General features: G+C 38.3%; 2 protein-coding genes across 2 annotated transcripts; both read right to left on the minus strand.

Moving 5' to 3' along the window:
* Nucleotides 1-9134: 9134 nt before the first annotated feature.
* On the minus strand, nucleotides 9135-10301 carry LOC106913629 (claudin-4-like). The gene has a single exon (XM_088007938.1). It carries the CDS (start codon nucleotides 10283-10285, stop codon nucleotides 9845-9847), a length of 441 nt encoding a protein of 146 aa, XP_087864064.1. The 5' UTR covers nucleotides 10286-10301; the 3' UTR covers nucleotides 9135-9844.
* Nucleotides 10302-13514: 3213 nt separating this feature from the next.
* LOC148158113 (claudin-4-like) lies at nucleotides 13515-20509 on the minus strand. The gene is made up of 3 exons (XM_088007757.1): nucleotides 20400-20509; nucleotides 15081-15195; nucleotides 13515-14645 (listed from the first exon to the last, which is right to left on the minus strand). The coding sequence occupies exons 2-3, from the start codon at nucleotides 15192-15194 to the stop codon at nucleotides 14190-14192; spliced, it is 570 nt and encodes a 189-aa protein (XP_087863883.1). The 5' UTR covers nucleotide 15195; nucleotides 20400-20509; the 3' UTR covers nucleotides 13515-14189.
* Between the last annotated feature and the right edge of the window lie 777 nt (nucleotides 20510-21286).

Here is a 21286-nt window from a genome sequence, read left to right on the forward strand (position 1 = left end):
AACAAGCAGTGAGGCTCTATGCTATCCATGACGAACAAAGCAACAGATCATTAGTACGTCCTGAATTCTTTGAAGTATTTAATGACTGTGGACCCAGTTCCCCTTACTCACTTAAGACATGTGCTGGAACTAAAAGTACAATGGGAAGGAGAGCTACAGGTTATGTAGTGGAAGCCTTGGATGGCTCAGTCCACATTCCACTGCCTACTCTTATTGAATGCAAAGGTATCCCAAATGACAGAGAGGAGATACCCACACCCAGTGCAGCTATGCATCACAGACATCTGAAGTCAGTAGCTCACCTCATCCCTGAACTGGACTCTAAAGCCCCCATCTTAATTCTCCTTGGACGGGACATTATTAGAGTTCACAAAGTCCGTAAACAGATAAGTGGACCTAACAATGCACCCTATGCACAAAAATTGGACCTCGGATGGGTCGTAGTAGGGAATGTGTGTGTAGGTGATATCCACAAAACCCTTGCAGTAAAGACTCTGTTCACAAATGCCACTGAGAAGGGTCGTCCCACAATGTTTGAGCCGTGCCCCAATGTTTTCAATATAAAAGAGAGACATTGTGAGATTCAAGTCCCATTCAGCACCCAGTTTGTGGACAGCGCTTGTGAACCAGACCACTTAGGATGTAATGTGTTCAAACAAACCAGGCATGACAATTACATCTCGCCTTCCATTCAGGACAAAGTCTTCTTAAAGATAATGAAAGAAGGACTAACAAAAGACAATGACAACAGTTGGACAGCACCTTTACCATTCAAACTGCCACGCCAAAAGCTCCCTAACAACAGACCGCAGGCCCTGAAGCGACTGATATCACTTGTTCGTAACTTTGAAAAAAAAGAGGAAATGAAGGAACACTTTGTGACTTTCATGGACAAAGTATTCAAAAATAAACATGCAGAAATTGCCCCTCCACTAAAAGATGGAGAAGAATGTTGGTATCTGCCACTATTCGGTGTTTACCATCCCCGTAAACCCAAACAGATCAGGGTCGTCTTTGACAGCAGCACCAAATACGAGGGTGTATCACTGAATGATGTGTTGTTAACAGGACCTGATCTTAACAACTCACTGCTAGGTGTTTTAATGCGCTTCAGAAAAGAAGCTGTAGCCTTTACAGCAGACATTGAACAGATGTTTTACTGTTTCAACGTTCATGAGCAAGACAGGAACTACTTGCGCTTTCTGTGGTTCCGCAACAATGACATTTCGAAAGATATTGTGGAGTATAGGATGAGAGTCCATGTCTTTGGAAATAGCCCATCACCAGCAGTGGCAATATATGGCTTGCATCAGTCCGTTCTACGCAGCGATTCGGACAGTGATCCAGAGGTGATACAGTTTGTCACACGAGACTTCTACGTCGATGACGGACTCAAATCTCTTCCCACCATTGAAATGGCTGTGTCCCTACTTCAAAGGACCCGTGACACACTTGCAAAGTCAAATCTCAGACTGCATAAAATAGCAGCCAACAGAAAGGAAGTGTTAGAGGCATTCCCTACACAAGATCATGCTAAAGATCTAAAAAACATGGATTTTGAAGCCGATTCAGTCCCCATGCAACGCAGCCTGGGCCTCCTTTGGGACTTAGGTAGAGACTGCTTCACCTTTCAAATACCAGATGAGAAAAAGCCCTTCACAAGAAGAGGTGTGTTATCAACAATTAACACCCTTTATGATCCATTAGGTTTTGTAGCGCCAATCACTATAGAAGGAAAGTCTATTCTACGTGAACTCACAGTTGAAAATGGAGACTGGGATGCTCCATTACCTCCAGAAAAGGAAGAGTCCTGGTCTCTCTGGAAGGACTCACTTAAAGAACTATCTAACCTGATTATTCCTAGAACATATACAAACATTTCTCCCTCAATAGCCACAAAAAAAGAGTTATGTGTTTTTTCGGACGCCTCTACTAAAGCAATTGCAGCAGTGGCTTATCTAAGAGTGACAGATGCAGAGAAAAATTGTGAAGTAGGGTTTATTATGGGCAAAGCGAAGCTTGCACCACGCCCAGATCACACCATACCAAGACTAGAGCTTAGCGCTGCAGTACTGGCAGTACAGCTTGCAGATTTAATCACAGATGAACTTGACCTTGAACTAGACTGCACTACATTCTACACAGACAGTAAAGTAGTCTTAGGTTATATCTACAATGAAACTAGGAGATTTTATGTCTATGTCAGTAACCGTATAACTAGGATCCGCAAATCTTCTCAACCAAGCCAGTGGCATTATGTAGCTAGTAGTCAAAACCCAGCGGATCACGCCACTCGTTCTGTTCCTACATATCAGTTGCCCTTTTGTAACTGGTTCACTGGCCCCAGCTTCTTACTCCAACTCCAAGAGTTCCCAAATGACTCCTATGATCTTGTGGACCCTAACATGGACTCAGATGTTAGACCTCATGTAACTACTCTCCAAACTACAACTTCAACCAGGCAACTTGGTTCTGAAAGATTCAGTAAGTTTTCTACCTGGAGATCACTTACCCGTGCTCTTTCAAGACTACTACATGTCATCCACAACTTCAAATCATCACCAAACACAAACAGTCACTGCTGTGGTTGGCATTACTGTGAGATAGGACTCACTGTGGACGAGTTTAAACAAGCTCAGAATGTTGTGATTCGAGCAGTACAACAGGATGTGTACTCTGAAGAGATCAAGTGTGTACAAAATCATGAGAACTTACCTAAAACCAGTTCTCTTAAGAACTTAGACCCTTACCTGGATGAAAATGGACTCCTCAGAGTAGGTGGTCGTATCACTGACTCAAACTTGACTCACGGTGAAAAGAACCCACTTCTAGTTCCAGGCCACCACCATGTTGCAGTTCTTCTCATAAAGCACTATCACAGTCAAGTTCATCATCAAGGTCGCTTGTTTACAGAAGGAGCTATACGCTCTGCAGGATGGTGGATAGTGGGTGGCAAAAGAAAGGTGAGCACAATCATTTACAATTGTGTAACCTGCAAAAGACTTCGGGCTCCCCTGAGCACGCAAAAAATGTCAAACCTCCCTCCAGACCGTCTTGCAACAGACCCTCCATTTACCAATGTTGGCTTAGATGTGTTCGGCCCATGATTTGTGTCTTACCGACGTACCAGAGGAAGTGTGAACCAAAACAAAAGGTGGGCTGTCATTTTTACATGCCTGAGCATTAGGGCAGTTCACATCGAGGTGATAAACTCACTCGACACATCTAGCTTTATTAATGCATTTAGACGGTTTCTGGCTATAAGAGGACCTGTAAAAACAATTCGTTCTGATCGGGGTACCAATTTTGTCAGTGCATGTAAGGAACTGAAAATACCCTCAAACTTGGATAATCTAGCTTTACAGTCCTACTTAAAGGAAAATGGATGTACTTGGACTTTCAATCCTCCGCATGCTTCTCATTTTGGCGGGTCATGGGAAAGAATGATAGGCCTGGCCCGGAGAATTTTGGACTCTATGTTTTTCAAACTCAAGACCACAAAACTCACTGATGACGTTCTCATCACCTTCATGGCAGAGGTGGCAGCTATTATAAATGCAAGACCTCTTGTCCCAGTCTCTTCAGACTCAAGTGACCCTTTCATCTTGACTCCGGCTACTCTTCTTACCCAGAAAGTTATCCCTCTTCAGGCTCCAGCTGGCCACTTCACAGCTTCGGACATTTACAGACACCAGTGGCGTCAGGTGCAGCATCTGTCAAATGTCTTCTGGGACAAGTGGAAGAAAGAATTTCTTCCTACTCTACAGCCACGTCGCAAGTGGCAATCCAACCAACTTAATGTGAGCTTAGGAAGTGTCGTCGTACTCAAAGACAGTCAAGTACCAAGAAATGAATGGCCTCTTGGACTCATAACTCAGGTGTTTCCAAGTAAAGATGATAGAGTACGTAAAGTAGAAGTTAAGGTAGCTAAAGCAGATGGTTCAAAAATGCTTGTAAGACCTATCTCAGAAATTGTAGTTTTGGTTCCTTCATAAGATATTTGTTTGTTTGTTTGTTTTTGCAACAAAAAAAAAAAAAAAAAAAATTGTGGCGTTTATTCACGCCAGACGGGGAGTGTTCTGTTTTGAAGTTATAAATGTTGTTTTTTATACAAGAAAAAAGGGAGAAAGCCTGCCCTCTCATGTTATTTTAAGGTACTACAACATAGTAAGTTTTGTCATTCAAAACAAAACTTATTAAACGGTAGAAATAGACGCCGTTGGTGTTCGTTGGTGTAAATTACTGTTCAAATCTTTCGTGTATGGTTGCATTGCCGGTATGTATTAAGTTTGTAACTTTGCAACATTGTTTCGGTCTAAGCGATAGCGCTCTAATGTGTTGTTTTAAGGTGGAGTATGTTTATGTTAATTAGATGTGAGGATATCGCGAGGTTATCGGGTGCGCAGTTGGTAGCTTAGATGTATGTGGATGTGATGTTCGGTGGAAATTGAGTGTATTGTATTTTATGCTGCATATGATCACATATTTATTGTATTTTTTGTCTTCATTTCAGTTTTACCCTTTTAATTGTCATTAAACCTGTTGACAACGTCCTTCGGTCTTCAGAGTCGTGACACGAGAAAGGTGTTAGAAAGCCCGTGCATCAGACATGCACCGTGCATCAGACATGCACCAGTAACGGCACAGTAATGTTTTGATTGTTGATTCTATGTTGCATGACTCTGTGATTTTGTTTTTGTTATGATGTAAAGCACTTTGAAATGCCTTGCTGCTGAAATGTGCTATACAAATAAAATTTAATTGATTGATTGTTGATAGAAATTTTTTACAAACACTGAAAATGAAGATTGGGTTTCATTATTGTAATGGATCCTGTTTGTCTCTCAAATATAGAAATAAATAAATCAGGAGCTCCTGGATTATGGAGACGTTTTGTATATGAAAGCTTCGACCAAATGCCTCCAGTCCTTGAATGCTGTGTATCGTTGTGCTTTAAGTTTGTGCTTTTGCCAGCAGTTCTTAAAAACATGCAACATGATTCTATTAATTAGTGTCATTGCTTTAAAACTGTTTTTAAATTTGTTTTAAAATTGTGCTCACATTCACCGGCCACTTTATTTGGTACACCTTGCCAGGTTGGACCCCCTTTCTGCCTTCAGAACCGCCTTAATCCTTCATGACAGATTCAACAAGGTACTGGAAACATTCCTCAGAGAGTCTGGTCCATATCGACCTGATGGCATCACACAGTTGCTGCAGGTTTGATCCACATCCATGATGTGAATCTCTGGTTCCACCACATCCCAAAGGTTTTCTATTGGACTGAGATCTGGTGGGTGTGGAGGCCATTGGAGTTCAGTGAACTCATCATTCAACAATCCAGTCTGAGGTGATTGGTGCTTCAGGACATGGTGCGTTATCCTGCTGGACGTATCCATCAGAAGATGGTCCACTGTGGTCATGGAGGGATGGACATGGTCAGCAACAACACTCAGGCAGGCTGTGGCGTTGACACCATGCTCAGTTGGTACTAATGGACCCAAATTGGGTCAGGAAAATATCCCCACCAGCCTGAACCGTTGATACAGGCAGGATGGATCCAGGCTTTCATGCTGTTGATGCCAAATTCTGACCCGACCATCCGAATGTCGCAGCAGAAATCCAGACTCATCAGACCAGGCGACGTTTTCCATCTCCTACTGTCCAGTTTTGGTGAGCCTGTGTGGATTGTAGCCTCAGTTTCCTGTTCTTAGCTGCCAGGAGCAGCACCCGGTCTGGTCTCCTGCTGCTGTAGCCCCTCCAGGTTCAACGTGTTGTGTGTTCAGAGATGCTCTTCTGCAGACCTCGGTTGGAACGATTTGAGTTACTGTTGCTGTTCTATCAGCTCCAACCAGTCAGCCCATTCTCCTCTGACCTCTGGCATCAACAAGGCATTTGCCCCACAGAACTGCTGCTCACTGGATACTTTCTCTTTTTCAGACCATTCTCTGTAAACCCTAGAGATGGTTATGTGGGAAAATCCCAGTAGTTTGTGAAATACTCAGACCAGCCTGTCTGGCACCAACAAAGACACTTAATTCACGTTTCTTCATCATTCTGATGCTATGGTTGAACTGCAGCAGATCATCTTAGCCATGTCTACATGCCTCAATGCATTCAGTTGCTGTCATCTGATTGACTGATTCAACATTTGTGTTAACGAGGAGTTGGACAGGTGTACCTAATAAAGTGGCCAGTCAGTGTATGTTTTTATTAATTTTACTTTTGTGTACCCAGGTTGTTGTGTGTTGCAGGTTTCTGCTCAGGTCCCTCTTGAATATTAGATCTGGATCTCACTGGGTTTTTACCTGGTTAAATAAAGGAAATAAAAACATTGAGAGCCTCAAAAGCTAAATAGTTTTTGATATTTTTCCTCTTATAAGCTGGGCTCTGCAGATGTTGAGACATTTTATAAAATGAACATCATCATAAACAGAAATAGTACAAATATAAATATTTTCAACATACTAATTTGTGTTTATACAGTTTAATTATACAGTTATCTAAGAAATAACTAATAAATTGTTCTTATCATTATCAGGACAGCACCAGAAAATGATGATAAAACTTAAATCCATATTGACACACCTGGTTCACAGCAGCAGATTTTTAGAATTTAATTCTTTAAATATATTCCAACTTTTTATTTAACTTGAGTCTTCTGTGGTTTTAAATATATTTTATTTCTCTTTTCAAACACATCAGGATCTGACAAAGCTTTAATAATTTCTAGTAGCCAGTGTACTAAATAAGAAATTAAACAACTCAGTAAATGTTTTATCAGTAGAAAGCAAAGCAAAATCACAAGCACATCTTGTTGGCAGATTTATGAACTGAAATAAATGACAGAAACATAAAATGGATGAAATAATGAAACACAATTATCTGAGTTCCTGTTGAATGTCTGGAGATGATGATGAAAAGACTGATGCTTCATAAAACAAAAGAAACTTTGGACAACCCTGACCGTCCTCTTCATGAGACTCAGGAAAACAGAGTGTCTTCAGTCAGAGGCTTTCAGATGTGCTCTTATACAGACTGCTGCAGGAGACATTTCCTTCCAACAATATTTTCTTCAGCATCAACAGTAACTTTGAAGAATCTGAATTGATATGAGATACAACAACATTTAATTTTCCTTTGGGATCAATGAAGTATTTTTGAAATTAGTGTATCTTATTTAATTTCATCAAAAGATCTCCGTGAAATCTCCTCTTTTCGGTTTACAGGAAAGTTTTGGGCTGCCGGCAGCAACAGTGCCACCTGGTGGCAGGTAGCAGGCACTGACACTGAACCAGTGGTGACTGTATGTGTTTAAGTATCGATGTTCTTTTATTTATCGGTTTTTAATTAAGAGTGTGCATCCTCCCCAAACACACTGATGAAACTCCAAAAAGGCAAAAGGTGAAGAAAACAAAATAGATAAAGATCCAACTCCTAAAGAATTAGAAAACACTTTCATCTCGACTGCAACTAGAAAAATAACGATGGAATCGACCAAAAATAATTAAGCATAACTCATTTATAATGTGTTAATGATTCAACTCAACTGGTGTTACTTAACACAATAATTGTCTTTCTTTACACAGTTATTCTGTTCAGTTATTTTAACACACCAGTTTTGTTGAAATATTAGCAAAATTGTACAGTTTTAAAATTACTATTGACAAAAAATTTACATGACATTGATAGTAAAATTACTTAATTGGTCCCAAAGGGAAATGAATGTCGTTGTAACTTATATTAATTCAAATTATTCAGTTATTGTAGCTATGGCGGCTGTTGGAAGGAAAGACTATGTTCAGTGCATAAGGTCAATTTATTTAATATTCCAAAATTTACAATAGTCCAAAGTTTCTTTGCAATTAATATGACATTAATCTTTCTATTTTCCCCAAACAAAATAGATTCACCTATCACAATTCATTTGAAGCATAAACTATAAAACTCATTTAAAAGTATAAGCAATTAATTTTGTTGTTTTAATGAATCAACAGTTTTTAAAGCTGCATCTTAACGATTTTGTTCCTGGGATTTAAATATAATCTGCCTCCCTAAAAACATGCAGAGGAAAAAGGCCAATTATGTCACCAATAGATCAGCTTAAAGCTGTAGAGTGTTAATAATCCAGTCCTGCTGTTACAAAGTAATCAGTTACATTATTATGGTGGAGAAAACGTTCAATTTATCACTTTCATACAGTTCATCAAATTAAATCGTTTTATTGTGAACTAATGTCCATTTCTATTCTTTATATTAATGCCAAGTTATTAGAAATAAAGTAAAGAGGAAACATTTGTTTCATTTTTGTCAAAATAAAGGAGATTATTTTTATTTTATCCCAAAAACATGAAAAAAACAGACGCAATATTGTTGATGCTTACTGACTTTTATTTAAATAAAAATGTTTAGAATAAATTCAATGCACATTATGAAGGGATGTGCATTCCTTCATTTTGTTAGTTAAAAACAAAACAAAAAATACCAACACACATTTGTAAAGGAAATGCAGTTGGTATCGTTGCACATTCCCTTAGGAAACATAAATAATTTAAATTTTCTCCTTCAATTGCGTCATAAAAACGACCCAACATCCATCTAATAAATCCTCAGGTCATCCTGAAAAGCATAAAAATATGAAAGAAAAATTTAATTTTATCCACATCCAATAATTTATTTCTTCTGTTTTGGTAAAAATGTTTTGAAAAAGTGTTTACCTTTTTAAAAGTTGTGGTTGGATCAGGTGTTGGAGGTTCTTCTGCTACTTCTGGTCTTAAACAAGGTGGATCTTCGAATGTGAAATGGTGCAACGTTGGCTTCACTTATAAACTGAATGAGGAAGTTCAAAACTCTGTAACTTTCATAAATCTGCTGTGGTTTGATGTCAGCAGATTAAACTGTTGGCATCGGAGCCAAACGACCAAAAGGCTGGAAATGAATAAACAGTTTGTGAAGATTTTAGGATATTTTTTATTTAAACTGAGATGTGCCGATATTAAAGTTTAACAAAGGGAAGAAAAACTCATAAACCGATGTAGTTATGCAAAATCAGCAAAAACTTTTATTTTAATTTCTTGTTTGCAAATGAAAAATACAAAGGCAAAAGCTGAAATATGAGATAAAATAAAGTCAGACGGTAACATTTTGTTTGAAGGGTTTTTATCATTTTATAAAATAATATTTTTTTGCATATGATATGAAGAATCAAAAGGCTGAAGTAAAGTTTTCTGTAAGTTGCTTTAATTTTTAATAAAATTTTGTAAAACAAAAAAGAAAGCTATTACATAAAATTTTATTTTTTGATACATCTTATTTATTTTTCCAAACACATCTGACCAAAGATGATAAGTTGTGATTATTGTACAAAAACAGAAATAGTTACAGTAAATGTTTTATCAATAGGAAGTAAAGCAGAAAACTGAGAAACATCATGAAATTGAAGCAAATCTGGTTGGTAATTATGTTGACTGGTTTTTAAACTGGAATTAAGAAAGCATGAAAAAACAAAACAGTTTTAATAAGCAAACAAAGAAATGCATCAAAACGTCACTGAAATCTAAATTTCCTGTATACAGGAAAATTATTTTGAAAGTCAAAAATGACATTTATGCCTTTTAAAATAATTTTCCTGAGGATCTTTGTGGAATCAAATGTTAACAGACTTTTAGAAAAATACTGGGAAAAGTCAAAAGTTTTACCGAGAACGTCTTCCAACACTAAATGTTAAAAGTAGAAATGATCATTTGACGTCGTCTTCCCAGTTTTTACCAAATCATCTCACTTGTCTGACTGTCTGTTGGACACCAGTTCCTTCCATTAAGCCTCTACATTAAGTTTTTTTAGCTTAAACTCTGTTGCTGAAGAAGCTGGCAGCTCCTCCAGAGCTGCTGGATCTGGATCTGCTTAAGTAGCAGAGCAGACCTCCAGTCAGCATCAACATCAAACCAGCTACAAAGCCGATGTAGATGCTCGCTCCCAGCATCACTCCCACCACCAACACTGGTATGTTTCTCATATTATTTGAATGCCAGCTGACCGGGATGATCACCAGCAGGCCGGCCAGTATCAGGCCCACTCCGGCCGCCAGGATCAGTTTGGGTTTGGTGTCTTGGTTCTGAACACATGGGGTGAAGTCGGAACCAAAGATCAGGAGGAGGAGGCTGAGACCACAGAGGATGCAGCTGATGACGGTCATGGCCCGGGAGCCATGAGGCGGTGAGATCTGCTCGAAGCTTTCATACGTTTCACACAGCTGCAGTCCGGTTCTCCGCTTCACACACGCCATCCACAGACCTCCGTGAACTTCCTATCCACCCAAAGACAAACAGATATTTATATACACTTTATTAAACATGTTCCATGAAATTAAATCAGATAGAAAAATCAAATTGTCTTTTTCCTGAATGTCAAAATTGTTTTTTTGTTCTTTTTGAGAATCTCTTTAAACTCCCATCCAAACCAGAAGTTTATACAAATTAATATCTCTGACTCTTTAAACAGTTTAGAAAAGAACAGATGATGTCAGGAATCTGTAAGTTTCTGATGAGGCGTAAAACTGCAAAGTCAATATTCTTTTGTTTCATGTGTTGTTATAAAGACATTCTGCTTAATGGCTGATTAAAAAAAACTTTAAAGCTAACTAATAATAACCATCATTCTAATTTCAACCATAAAATGCATTTTGATTGTATAGTTACCAGATCACCATAATGTCCCACAACCCATTCAGGCAGGGCACAGCAGGCGATGACCCCCATCAGCCCGATGGCGTCCAGAACCATAAATACCATCTGAACTGCTTTTGATGCCATTCTGTAAAAAAAAAAAAAAAAAAAAAAAATTAAAAAACTGGGATTAAATAATTTTCTGTGATATATTCTTGGGTTTTCTTCTTGGCATCCTCTATGCAGGATTGGGCCTCTGGCAGCGACGTGCACAGACAGTAGAGGGCGCTAGAGCACCTGCCCACTGAAAACCACAACATGTTCAACATTCAGCAAACTTAAAATCTTTCTGTATCCAACTTGCTCATCGATCCACATGATGAGTTTTTCACTGTCCTTCTGCACAAAAACTAGAGTGAAACTGAACATTCAATAAAAATACCAAGCACTAGTAGAGAATATTCTCCAGCTGACACCTTATGGATGCAGATTAAGTTTTATTTTCCATTTCTGGGTTTAAAAATTATGATGTGATTATCAGATTATTTTAATATGTAAATAATATCAGCAGTTAAAATCCTTCATCTGATCCAGAACGCTGCAGCAGGAGTTCTGATGAAAACTAAAACCATCATATTTGTTGCAGTTTTGCTCCATGGTTCGGTCCAACGCTTCAGAAAAACATCTAACCAAAAACAGAGCAGCTCGTTTTGCTCTCATTGTTCCAAATACATAATTATCAGAATGTGTGGTTTCGCTTCCCCGAAACGGACAGATGCTACATCCTGATCGTGGCTAAGGCCGCGGGAGGGTCACGTCTTCCAGCTCCATGTATTCAAACTGCAGGGTGAGTTGAGTTGAATCCTTCCAGCGGCGGAGCAGAAGCACTGGGTCCGCATTGTAGTGCAGCGCACTGCGCTTGTTACGGTCTAATTAACTTCTGCATTATTTCCAGATAAACTGTCGTCTCCTCAGTTTAGACTATAAACTATATCTTTAGTTTTCTCTGCTCTGTAATGGAGACTGGAATTAAAGGCTCCATTTAAACTAAAGGTTTGAATTGCGCTTCCTAACCAGACGCTCCGGTCCATCACTCTTCAACAGGCCGGCAGCTCCGGTCAGAAAGACGCATTTAGTTCAGAGACCATGAGACGATATTCAGAAAGGATTTATTTATTGATTGATTTCAGTTGCCTCTGTGATGAACTCTGTGCGTAAAGTCTATCATGTCTGATCATGTGCAGTCAAGTGTTAATTACAACCTGCCAAAATGAAGGTTTAAAATGTTTCTATCGTTTACAAAGAAACCGGTCAAATACGGAAAACATTCCGTTAATTTGACCGGCTGTCTGGTTAATAAAGGTCCGTTTTTATCTGCAGGTCCATCTCAACCTGACTCACACACACATAAACATGCAGTGAATAAATCGATTTCCAATCAGGTTTTTGCACCAGAGTTAAGAATAAACACGTTTTCACTGAAGTTCTTTAAATGTGTAAAGATTTGAAACTTTAAATTGACCTTTGTGACTGTATACAAAACAGACCAGGGTGTGTTTGCTTATTGCGAGGAAACGCAAAAGAAAACTTTTTCTCTGTGTGTTAAATTAACACAAAGGGTTTAATAACCAGCTCCATCATACATCAGAGTATCTGACTCTTTAATAATCACTCGTCTCCTTTTAACTTTGTTTCTTTATTTTTAACTCTTTCTTGAAGCTATTTGCGATTCCTCTGATCAGGTTGTCATTTAACGTTAAGAACAGCATAAACATTTAGTTAACATTTAGTTAATGCTGCTATTAAACGGTTCATTTTGTGTAAATTATGATGGATTTCTAATAAGATTAGAATCCAACAATTCTTCTATTTTAGCTAAATCAGTTTTTCTTACCAATAAACAAATAAAAAGGCAAATAATTTCGTACCTTTTTCACGTTCTGCAGGTTCTTCTGTCTGTTGTGACTTTAAAGTGGAAAATGTGTGAAACGGCACCAAAGATGTTATTGTTGCTTCATAACGGAAGTTCTGCTTTATTTTTTGCCCATCTGTGATTTTGATTTGTCAATGAAGAGTTTGTGGTCATGTAAGCTAAGAATAACAGGACGTTGACATCTTTAGCAAATAATTAGAAAGATTAGATTTTGTCAAATAAAACAACAAAGAGTATGTCAAACTCATTATGTTCTCTACAGATGGTTTTGAGCATGTATAAGACGAAAACGATGGTTTTCTCTCAAACTACCAGAGATCCCTCTGTTGCTTTCCACTGCTCTACACATTGAGTTTGTCAGTAATTATAAATATCTTGGTTTTAGATCCTGCCTGGCTGATACCAGGCAGGATGGATCCGGGCTTTCATGCTGTTGATGCCAAATTCTGACCCGACCATCCGAATGTCACAGCAGAAATCCAGACTCATCAGACCAGGCAACGTTTTTCCATCTTCTACCCGGTCTGGTCTCCTGCTGCTGTAGCCCCTCCAGGTTCAACGTGTTGTGTGTTCAGAGATGCTCTTCTGCAGACCTCGGTTGGAACGATTTGAGTTACTGTTGCTGTTCTATCAGCTCCAACCAGTCAGCCCATTCTCCTCTGACCTCTGGCATCAACAAGGCATTTGCCCCACAGAACTGCTGCTCACTGGATACTTTCTCTTTTTCAGACCATTCTCTGTAAACCCTAGAGATGGTTATGTGGGAAAATCCCAGTAGATCAGCAGTTCCTGAAATACTCAGACCAGCCCGTCTGGCACCAACAAACCCCCCAACTTAAATCACGTTTCTTACAATGTTACATTAATGTGCAGATCTGAAAATTTAACAAGGGGAAGAAAAACTCATAAACAGAAAGTTATGAAAAATCAGCAAAACATTTCTCTTTATTTGTTTGCAAATGAAAAATACAGAAGCAAAAGCTGAAATATAAGATAAATTAAAGTCTGACTGTAACACTTTATCTGAAGGGTTTGCATAATTTTATAAAACAATATTATTTTGCATATGAGATGAAGAATCAGTTGGAATGAAGTTTTCTGTAAGTTGCTTAATTTTTTTATATTTTTGTAAAACTAATCATATTGCATTTTTTGATACATCTTATTTATTTTCCAATCACATCTGACCAAAGATAATGATCTGTTGTGATTATTGTACAAAAACAGAAATGGTTACAGTAAATGTTTTATCAATAGGAAGTAAAGCAGAAAACTGAGAAACATCATGAAATTGAAGCAAATCTGGTTAGTAATTATGTTGACTGGTTTTTAAACTGGAATTAAGAAAGCATGAAGAAAATAAACATAAAACAGTTTTAATATGCAAACAAAAAAATGAATCAAAAGTTCACTGAAATCAAATTTTCCAGCATTCAGGAAAATTATGTTAAAAGTCAAACACCAAATGTTAAAAGTATAGAAATGATAATTTAACGTCGTCTTCCCAGTTTTTACCTAAATTTATCCCTTGTCTGCCCGTCTGTTGGTCACCAGTTCCTTCCATCAAGCCTCTACATTCTGTATGTTTTAGCTTAAACTCTGTTGCTGGAGAAGCTGGCGGCTCCTCCAGAGCTGCTGGATCTGCTTAAGTAGCAGAGCAGACCTCCAGTCAGCATCAACATCAAACCAGCTATAAAGCCGATATAGATGCTCGCTCCCAGCTTCATTCCCACCAGTCCCTCTGCTGAATTTCTAATATTATTTGTCACCCAGCTGACCGGGATGATCACCAGCAGGCCGGCCAGTATCAGGCCCACTCCGGCAGCCAGGGTCATTTTGGGCTTGGTGTCTTGGTTCTGAACACATGGGGTGAAGTCGGAACCAAAGATCAGGAGGAGGAGGCTGAGAATACCCAGCATGCAGCTGAAGATGGTGAAGGCCCTGAAGGAATGCATTTCAGAGGATACCATGGAGTCATCATACGTTATGCACTCCTGCGGTCCAGTTCCCTGCTTCACACACATCTTCCACAGACCTAAATGAACTTCCTATCCACCCAAACACAGAGAAACAGATATTTACATTCACTTTACTAAACATTTTCTATGATATTAAATCTCATAGAAAAATCTAATTAATTTCTCTTTACTGAATGTAAAAATTGTGTTTTTTTTTTTTTTTTATATTTTTAAACTTCCATCCAAACCAGAAGTTTATATCAATTAATATCACTGAGTCTTTAAACAGTTTAGAAAAGAACAGATGATGTCAGGAATCTGTAAGTTTCTGATGAGGCGTAAAACTGCAAAGTCAATATTATGTTTCATTTCTACAGCATTTTTATAACGGCTGTTATAAAGACATTCTGCTTAAATTATGCAATAACACATAAAATAGTAGTTGATAAAAAAAACATAAAAGTTAACTGATCGTAACTATCATGCTAATGTCATCCATAAAATGCCTTTTGGTCATATGATTACCGTATCATCCTGATTGGTCACAGACCATTCAGGCAGGGCGCAGCAGATGATGACCATCATCACCCCGATGGCGCTGAGAGCCACAAATATCATCTGAACGGTTTTTGATGCCATTCTGTAAAAAAGAAAAATTAAAAAACTGGATTAAATCATTTTCTGTTAAATATTCCATCCTCTATGCAGGATTGGGCCTCTGGCAGCGATGTGCACCTATAGACACTAGAGGGCGCCAGAGCTCCTGCACACTGAAAACCACATCATGTTCAACATTCAGCAGCCGACATAAAAAAACAGCTACAAACCCAGAATCTACAATCCAAACTTCATAGATGCAAATTCAGTGGCGGATTCAGTCATTTCCAAACTTCCTACTGTGTTACTGGGCAGCACACATCCACAAGATTTAAATTTTACTTTAGATCTATGGACAGGCACATGCGGGGGTAAGGGGGGTGGGGGGGCCTAAGGGGACTTGAGCCCCTGCCCCTTTTATCCTTGATGCCCCTAGTGTCCTTTTTTAAATATTTTTTTAATATCTGTATGTCAGGAGGCCTGCTTGTGCCCCTCAGCAATCATACGTGCCTAAATATAATAATTTAGCTAAATGAACTAGTCTCAGTCTAATAATGACTCTCAGAGCCTCCATGTTGTTCAGACACCATGGTGAGGAGGAGGAGGAGGGGATCTGAACCTCTAACTATCAAATTATGGGCAAGAATATTTTTCATACGCTGGTTTGTGAATAAAAACGTAGGTCTGATGTTGACGTTAGAAAAACAGTATTTATGTTTTCATAATTATCCTCGCAATAGCAGGAAAAAACCCGCCTCGCCCCTAAACACAGAAATGCTTCGGCTGCAGAGAAACTCCTGACTTTAACTTCATCAGGCTGCTAAAAGCCCGGTTCTACAGGCCGTCCGAGTCGGTCCCACCGACAGATAGAAAGAATATCTTTATATTAGAAACGGTACTGAGACTGTCACCGTGTCGCGACGCAGCTCAAAGCCCGGTACCACCACCCGGTACCACCACCCGGTACCACCACCCGGTACCACCACCTGGTACCACCACCTGGTACCACCCGGTACCACCACCCGGTACCACCTGGTACCACCACCCGGTACCACCTGCTCTCTGTTCGCTCTGCTTCTCCTTAACGTTCCTACCAGGCGGGTTAAAGCCGCTGCTGACGGGATCTGGGCTGGAGGTTCGCGGCTGTGAATAGAAGTTACTGCAGAACCTCAAGTGTTACAGGAAGATCCGGCCCATTTAGAGTTCACAAAACAAACAGAGAAAATACTGTAGCAATAATTGAACGTTGAGGGAAGATGATCTTATACTTCACCCTCAGCCATCCAAGGTTGCAGGGCAACACTAACATCAAAAGATTATAGAGTTACTCCTTTGAGTTTGTTTGATCTATAAATGAGTCTGCAGCCAAGTTGTTCTAGAGGCTAAATAGATATTACTAGGGCTTAATTAGTAAAATGGCAGCAGATTTGCTTATTTGATAACTTCATAACCTTTGACCTTCTGTCCTCTGGTCTGTTTAACAGCTTCAGTCTCAGATCAGCTCAGCCTCCAGGACTGTCAGCAGCAGAAACAGAAACTTTAAACCTGCTGGGGAAAATATATTACATTTGCTTTGCATTGTCTCCATATGATGGCAATGATATAGTAGGATCCAATTAAATTATTGATTAATATGGGTTGTTCCTATGTTGTTGTACGGTGTTTCTTGTTCAATGTGCCCTTTTTAACTTTAAACCCCTGCCCCTCAAAAGGTCTCTGCACGGCCCTGTCTATGGTTCTCCCATGGTGCAAGTTAGAGGCCCAGTCGTGTTCCTCATCCTCTCTAAATGCTCTTCTCACTTCCCCCAATACATCAACCCCTCTGACTTCACAAATTATCTAGTAGTTTATCTGCATTAAAAATTTAGGACACTTCAAATTGAAATCTTTATAAAATCTCCTTTACTGAAGAATTATCTGTTTCAGCCGGCGCTCACAGATCCAACCTTTTCATCATGGGGTAATAAGGGCTGACATGTTTTAATGGTTTTTATAAAGAAGGTATCTTTAGCAGCTGCAGACCTTTCATTAGAGTTTAATCTCCCTTCTTCTCATCTATACCTTTAAATTAGACTCTGTGCCAAAGGTTTGTTTCCCAGTTTTCCCTCCAAACCACCGAACCTGTAGTGGGAGATGTTTCTGAGCTGATCCTCTTCAAAACTCATATATCTCTAAATTCTGTCTTTTGACTCCTCAACCAAAGTTAAGGCAGCTTGGGAACTTGAACTGGGTCTAAAGAACTGGTGGAATAAGATCATTTATCAAACCCATATTTGGGCTCCCAGTTGACTACAAACAGTTCACCTCTAATTAATTGGATATTTTAGCATTTACTTCCTTATTGGCATAATGGCATCTCCTTTTCATCGGATATTAACTAAAGCGCCCTCTAGCGGTCAGTGGCTCAATGACACCATATCCGTTCTAAAATCTAATCCTCTACAATTGGAGATTAGATATTCAGGATTAGGATTAGATATTCAGTGAAAGGCAACTCCACTAAACTCTATAATCTATGGCGCCTTTCACGACATTCTTTCACTCTCTTCAGTCTCTGATCCCAGACTGAGTGATGCCACCCACTCTGCCTCCCCTCACACATTTTTTCCTTGTTTTTCCACCTTATTTTTATTACTTTATCTTTTTACTTGGTTTTTACATATTTTGTCCTGTTCACTTATGAAAAAATGTGTATATCCTCATAGGAGGTGAAATGTAAGCCTTTTTCCATCTGTACACTCGGTTTCTCTTTTGTTCTCGTCTCTTTTCCTTTTTGTCGGCGTCACAGAGAAGCTGCACTATGTGGCTCACTGTGACATTAGCAGTTAGAGATCCTGTTGCCATGTCCCCTTTCCTCCTAGTAAAAATATTAATTAAAAAACAACTAAACTGAGGTTTAAATTGCTTAAATTTTGCTGCACAAACAACTTAAAATTTTCTGTATCAAACTTTCACATCGAGCCACATGATGAGTCTTTCACTGTCCTTCTCCATCTGCACAAAAACTAAAGTGAACCTTAACATTCATGACCTCAATAAAAATACCACTCGATCTCTATTGCTGAATGTTGCTGCAAACAGCAGAGGAGAGTTGACCACAGCTGCAGCGCTCATGTCCCACCACATTGAGAAACGGAGTGTATAGTGGAAAACGTCTCTACTTGGGGTAAAACCAAACCGCACATCAACAGGTTACAGTAACATGGCAGAGAAACGAGACTTTAGATCAGAGATGTGATGACAGCTGCTTGATTTCTTTGTGCCATGAGGCTCAAAATGTCTGTTTGCATTCCTGCATCTGGTAACAAAGTAAAGAACCTCTGAGTTATTTTTGACCAGGACTTATTTAAATCTAATATTAAACTGGTTTCTTTGATTTCCTTCTTTCTGGGTTATTGCTAAAATTAAAGATATCCTGTCCAGGAGAGACGTAGAAAACAGTCCATGCATTCATTACTTCAAAAAAACTTATTTCTAGAAGAATGAAAACATAAATCTCACTTCCTTCATCTGTTTTAAATTTAGCAAATCTCAGAGCTTTTAAGCAAGAACTGCTTAATTATTTTAAGATATAGTTTTACAAATTTAAATGTCATGGCATTCTAGGTTCCTAAACTAAACATTTTGAACAAAGTCGTTTGACCTGGTAACAGGTGGTTTGATTTTTGCACCGTTTCCGACTTGATTGAAAAAATATATGTGCTTTAATTCTTGTAAAAATATCAACAAAATAATTACTACAAATATCTTACAATTTAATTGAAAACGAAACTTAATCTGATGTTTCGAGTTCAAAAGGTGATCAAATAAATTATTTTACAAACCCTGCCGTCATCACACCAGACATTTGCCGAACGATAAACCTCCATCAATCACCCAGCATGCTCTGAATTACTCTATTTATTTACCAAAGTGATCTAAACAATTCCAAATATAAAATTTAATTACAGATTTCGGTTCTAAGCTCAAATATATTCTAACTGCCCAAAGAAGAAAACTAAATTGGTAGAAATTACAATTCACCAAATTTAGCATAAATGGCCACAACAGTACATTTATGAATTAAATTATGTTTCTAATAAAGCTTAATTATACAGATTTGTTTTTTATTGCGTTCTTACGATGATGTACTGATCAGTTCATGCAGTGTAACTGAATACTGGGTCTTTCTGCTGTAATATAAGGTTTTCTTAAGGTTTTTCCATGAATGTTAGTATCTCGTTTGTGAGATAAATGAAGTTTTATATGTTTTCCTTTAGGGTAGAAATGCTCCACAAACAAACTTGTGTGAAAAATGCAAAAGCGAAACATGAACTTTCCATATTTATCGGAAACTTTCTGTAAGAAGAAATAAATAAAAAACTATTTGGACTTTTTGACTTATTTCTACGGGGTAATAAAGTCATCAGACAGTTTTGAAATTTTAAATTGACCTTTGTGACTCAACACAAGGTCATTTTGTTGGCTGTATTTGCTTATTGCAAAATAATTTTTCCCCCATGTCACATAGGAGGCTATGAATTATTATTTCATAAAGTGTAATAATTGCACTCAGACAATTATGCTATTAGGCTGATGATTTACAAATAAATATTTATATATAAATATGTTTCTAACGTTAAGTGTGTAAATGTTTGTGTAATGATGTGAACCCAAGGAAGAGAAGCCAAATAAATAAACTAATTAATATTTCTCCTGTTTCAGCTTCTCTTCATTGACTCTCTGCTAAATTAACACATAAAGTCTTTAATAATCAGCTTATTAAAGGTTTTTCTGGTTATTTCTGCTGCAGGACAAACTGAACGCTTTAATATCCACTCTGTACAGTTATTTCAACTTTTAACTTTGTTTCTTTATTTAACTCTTTATTGAAGCTACAATCTGTTTAGCTGCGATTCCTTTGGCTTCGGCTGAGATAACTAAACTAAACTACTAAATATTCTCACTCTCCTGCAAATAACTTTTTACTTTAACATAAAAAATGTTTTTTGTTTTTGCTTTGTAAATTCCTTAGAGATAGAGTATTGTGACTTGGCGCAATAGAAATAAACTGAACTGAAAATAATTTATTTTCTTTCCTTCTGTATAATGATAAAAATAATAAAAGCTTATTTGGTTCTCAAAAGATTCATTTTGTGTAAATTATTGTGGATTTCTAATAAGATTATAATCCAACAATTCTTCTATTTTAGCTAAATCAGTTTTTATTAGCAATAAAAATAAATAAAAAGGCAAATAATTTCTTACCTTTCTTGCTTTCTGCAGGTTCTTCTGTTGAGTCTTTAAGTGGAAACTGTGAAACGGCACTGAAGGTGTGACTGTTTCTTCAGAAGGGAAGTTCTGCTTGGTTTTTTGCACATCTGTGGTTGTGATTCATGCCAATGAAGAGTCTGTGGTAATCTAAGATAAGGATAACAGGATGTAAGTTTTGACGTCTGTAGCAAATGTTTAGTGGAAAGATTTCTTTAAAAGCCCATAAAGTATCTCAAACTCATTTCATTCTCTGAAGATGGTTTTGAACATGGAGAAGACGAAATGATGGTTTTCTCTCAAACTGCCAGAGGTCCCTCTGTTGCTTCCCACTGCTCTCTGTGCACAAATGCAGTTTGTCAGTAATTATATAAATATCTTTATTTTTGATAAAGAGTTTTAAAAAGCACATAGAACAATGCTCAAGCCTCATTTGCATTCATCTTTAGTCGCATTGATTACTGCAGCAGCGTCTTCACAGGTCTGTTCAACAAATCAAACAACTGCAGCTGATCCAGACGCTGCTGCTGCTGGTCTCACTAAAACCAGGAAGATGGAGCACATAACACACCTGAAGCTCAGAGAATAGACTTTAAAATACTGTTAGTTTATAAATTGTCAAGATTTGGTGGTTTGCGGTGGAGAGATGAGAACGCAGGAACCCAGGTTGTGAAGAAAATGATGAGTTTAATGATGAGAGCTCAAAACAGTCCAGAACAGGCGGCATGGCAGAGAGAATAGCATACAACTAACACTGAGTTTCTCTCAGGGGGCGTCCGTTGAGGGGTGGTACTGTCAGGATCGGTAGTTTGTTTTGTCCTTTTTTGTTGTTTTTGGAAGCCTGCCGCTTCCCACTTCCTCCACCAGATGCCGCCTAGGAGCAG

This window comes from Poecilia mexicana, unplaced genomic scaffold, assembly GCF_051168715.1.
Source record: "Poecilia mexicana isolate PSO_F unplaced genomic scaffold, ASM5116871v1 scaffold_8, whole genome shotgun sequence".
Lineage (NCBI taxonomy): Eukaryota > Metazoa > Chordata > Actinopteri > Cyprinodontiformes > Poeciliidae > Poecilia > Poecilia mexicana.

Excerpts from the sequence above, each read along its gene's own strand:
- LOC148158113 (XM_088007757.1), bottom strand. The coding sequence starts at position 15,194 with ATGGCATCAAAAACCGTTCAGATGATATTTGTGGCTCTCAGCGCCATC. Across the intron at positions 14,646-15,080 it reads TGACCAATCAGGATGATACG|GAAGTTCATTTAGGTCTGTG; the intron begins GTAATCATATGA and ends TTGGGTGGATAG.
- LOC106913629 (XM_088007938.1), bottom strand. The coding sequence starts at position 10,285 with ATGGCGTGTGTGAAGCGGAGAACCGGACTGCAGCTGTGTGAAACGTAT.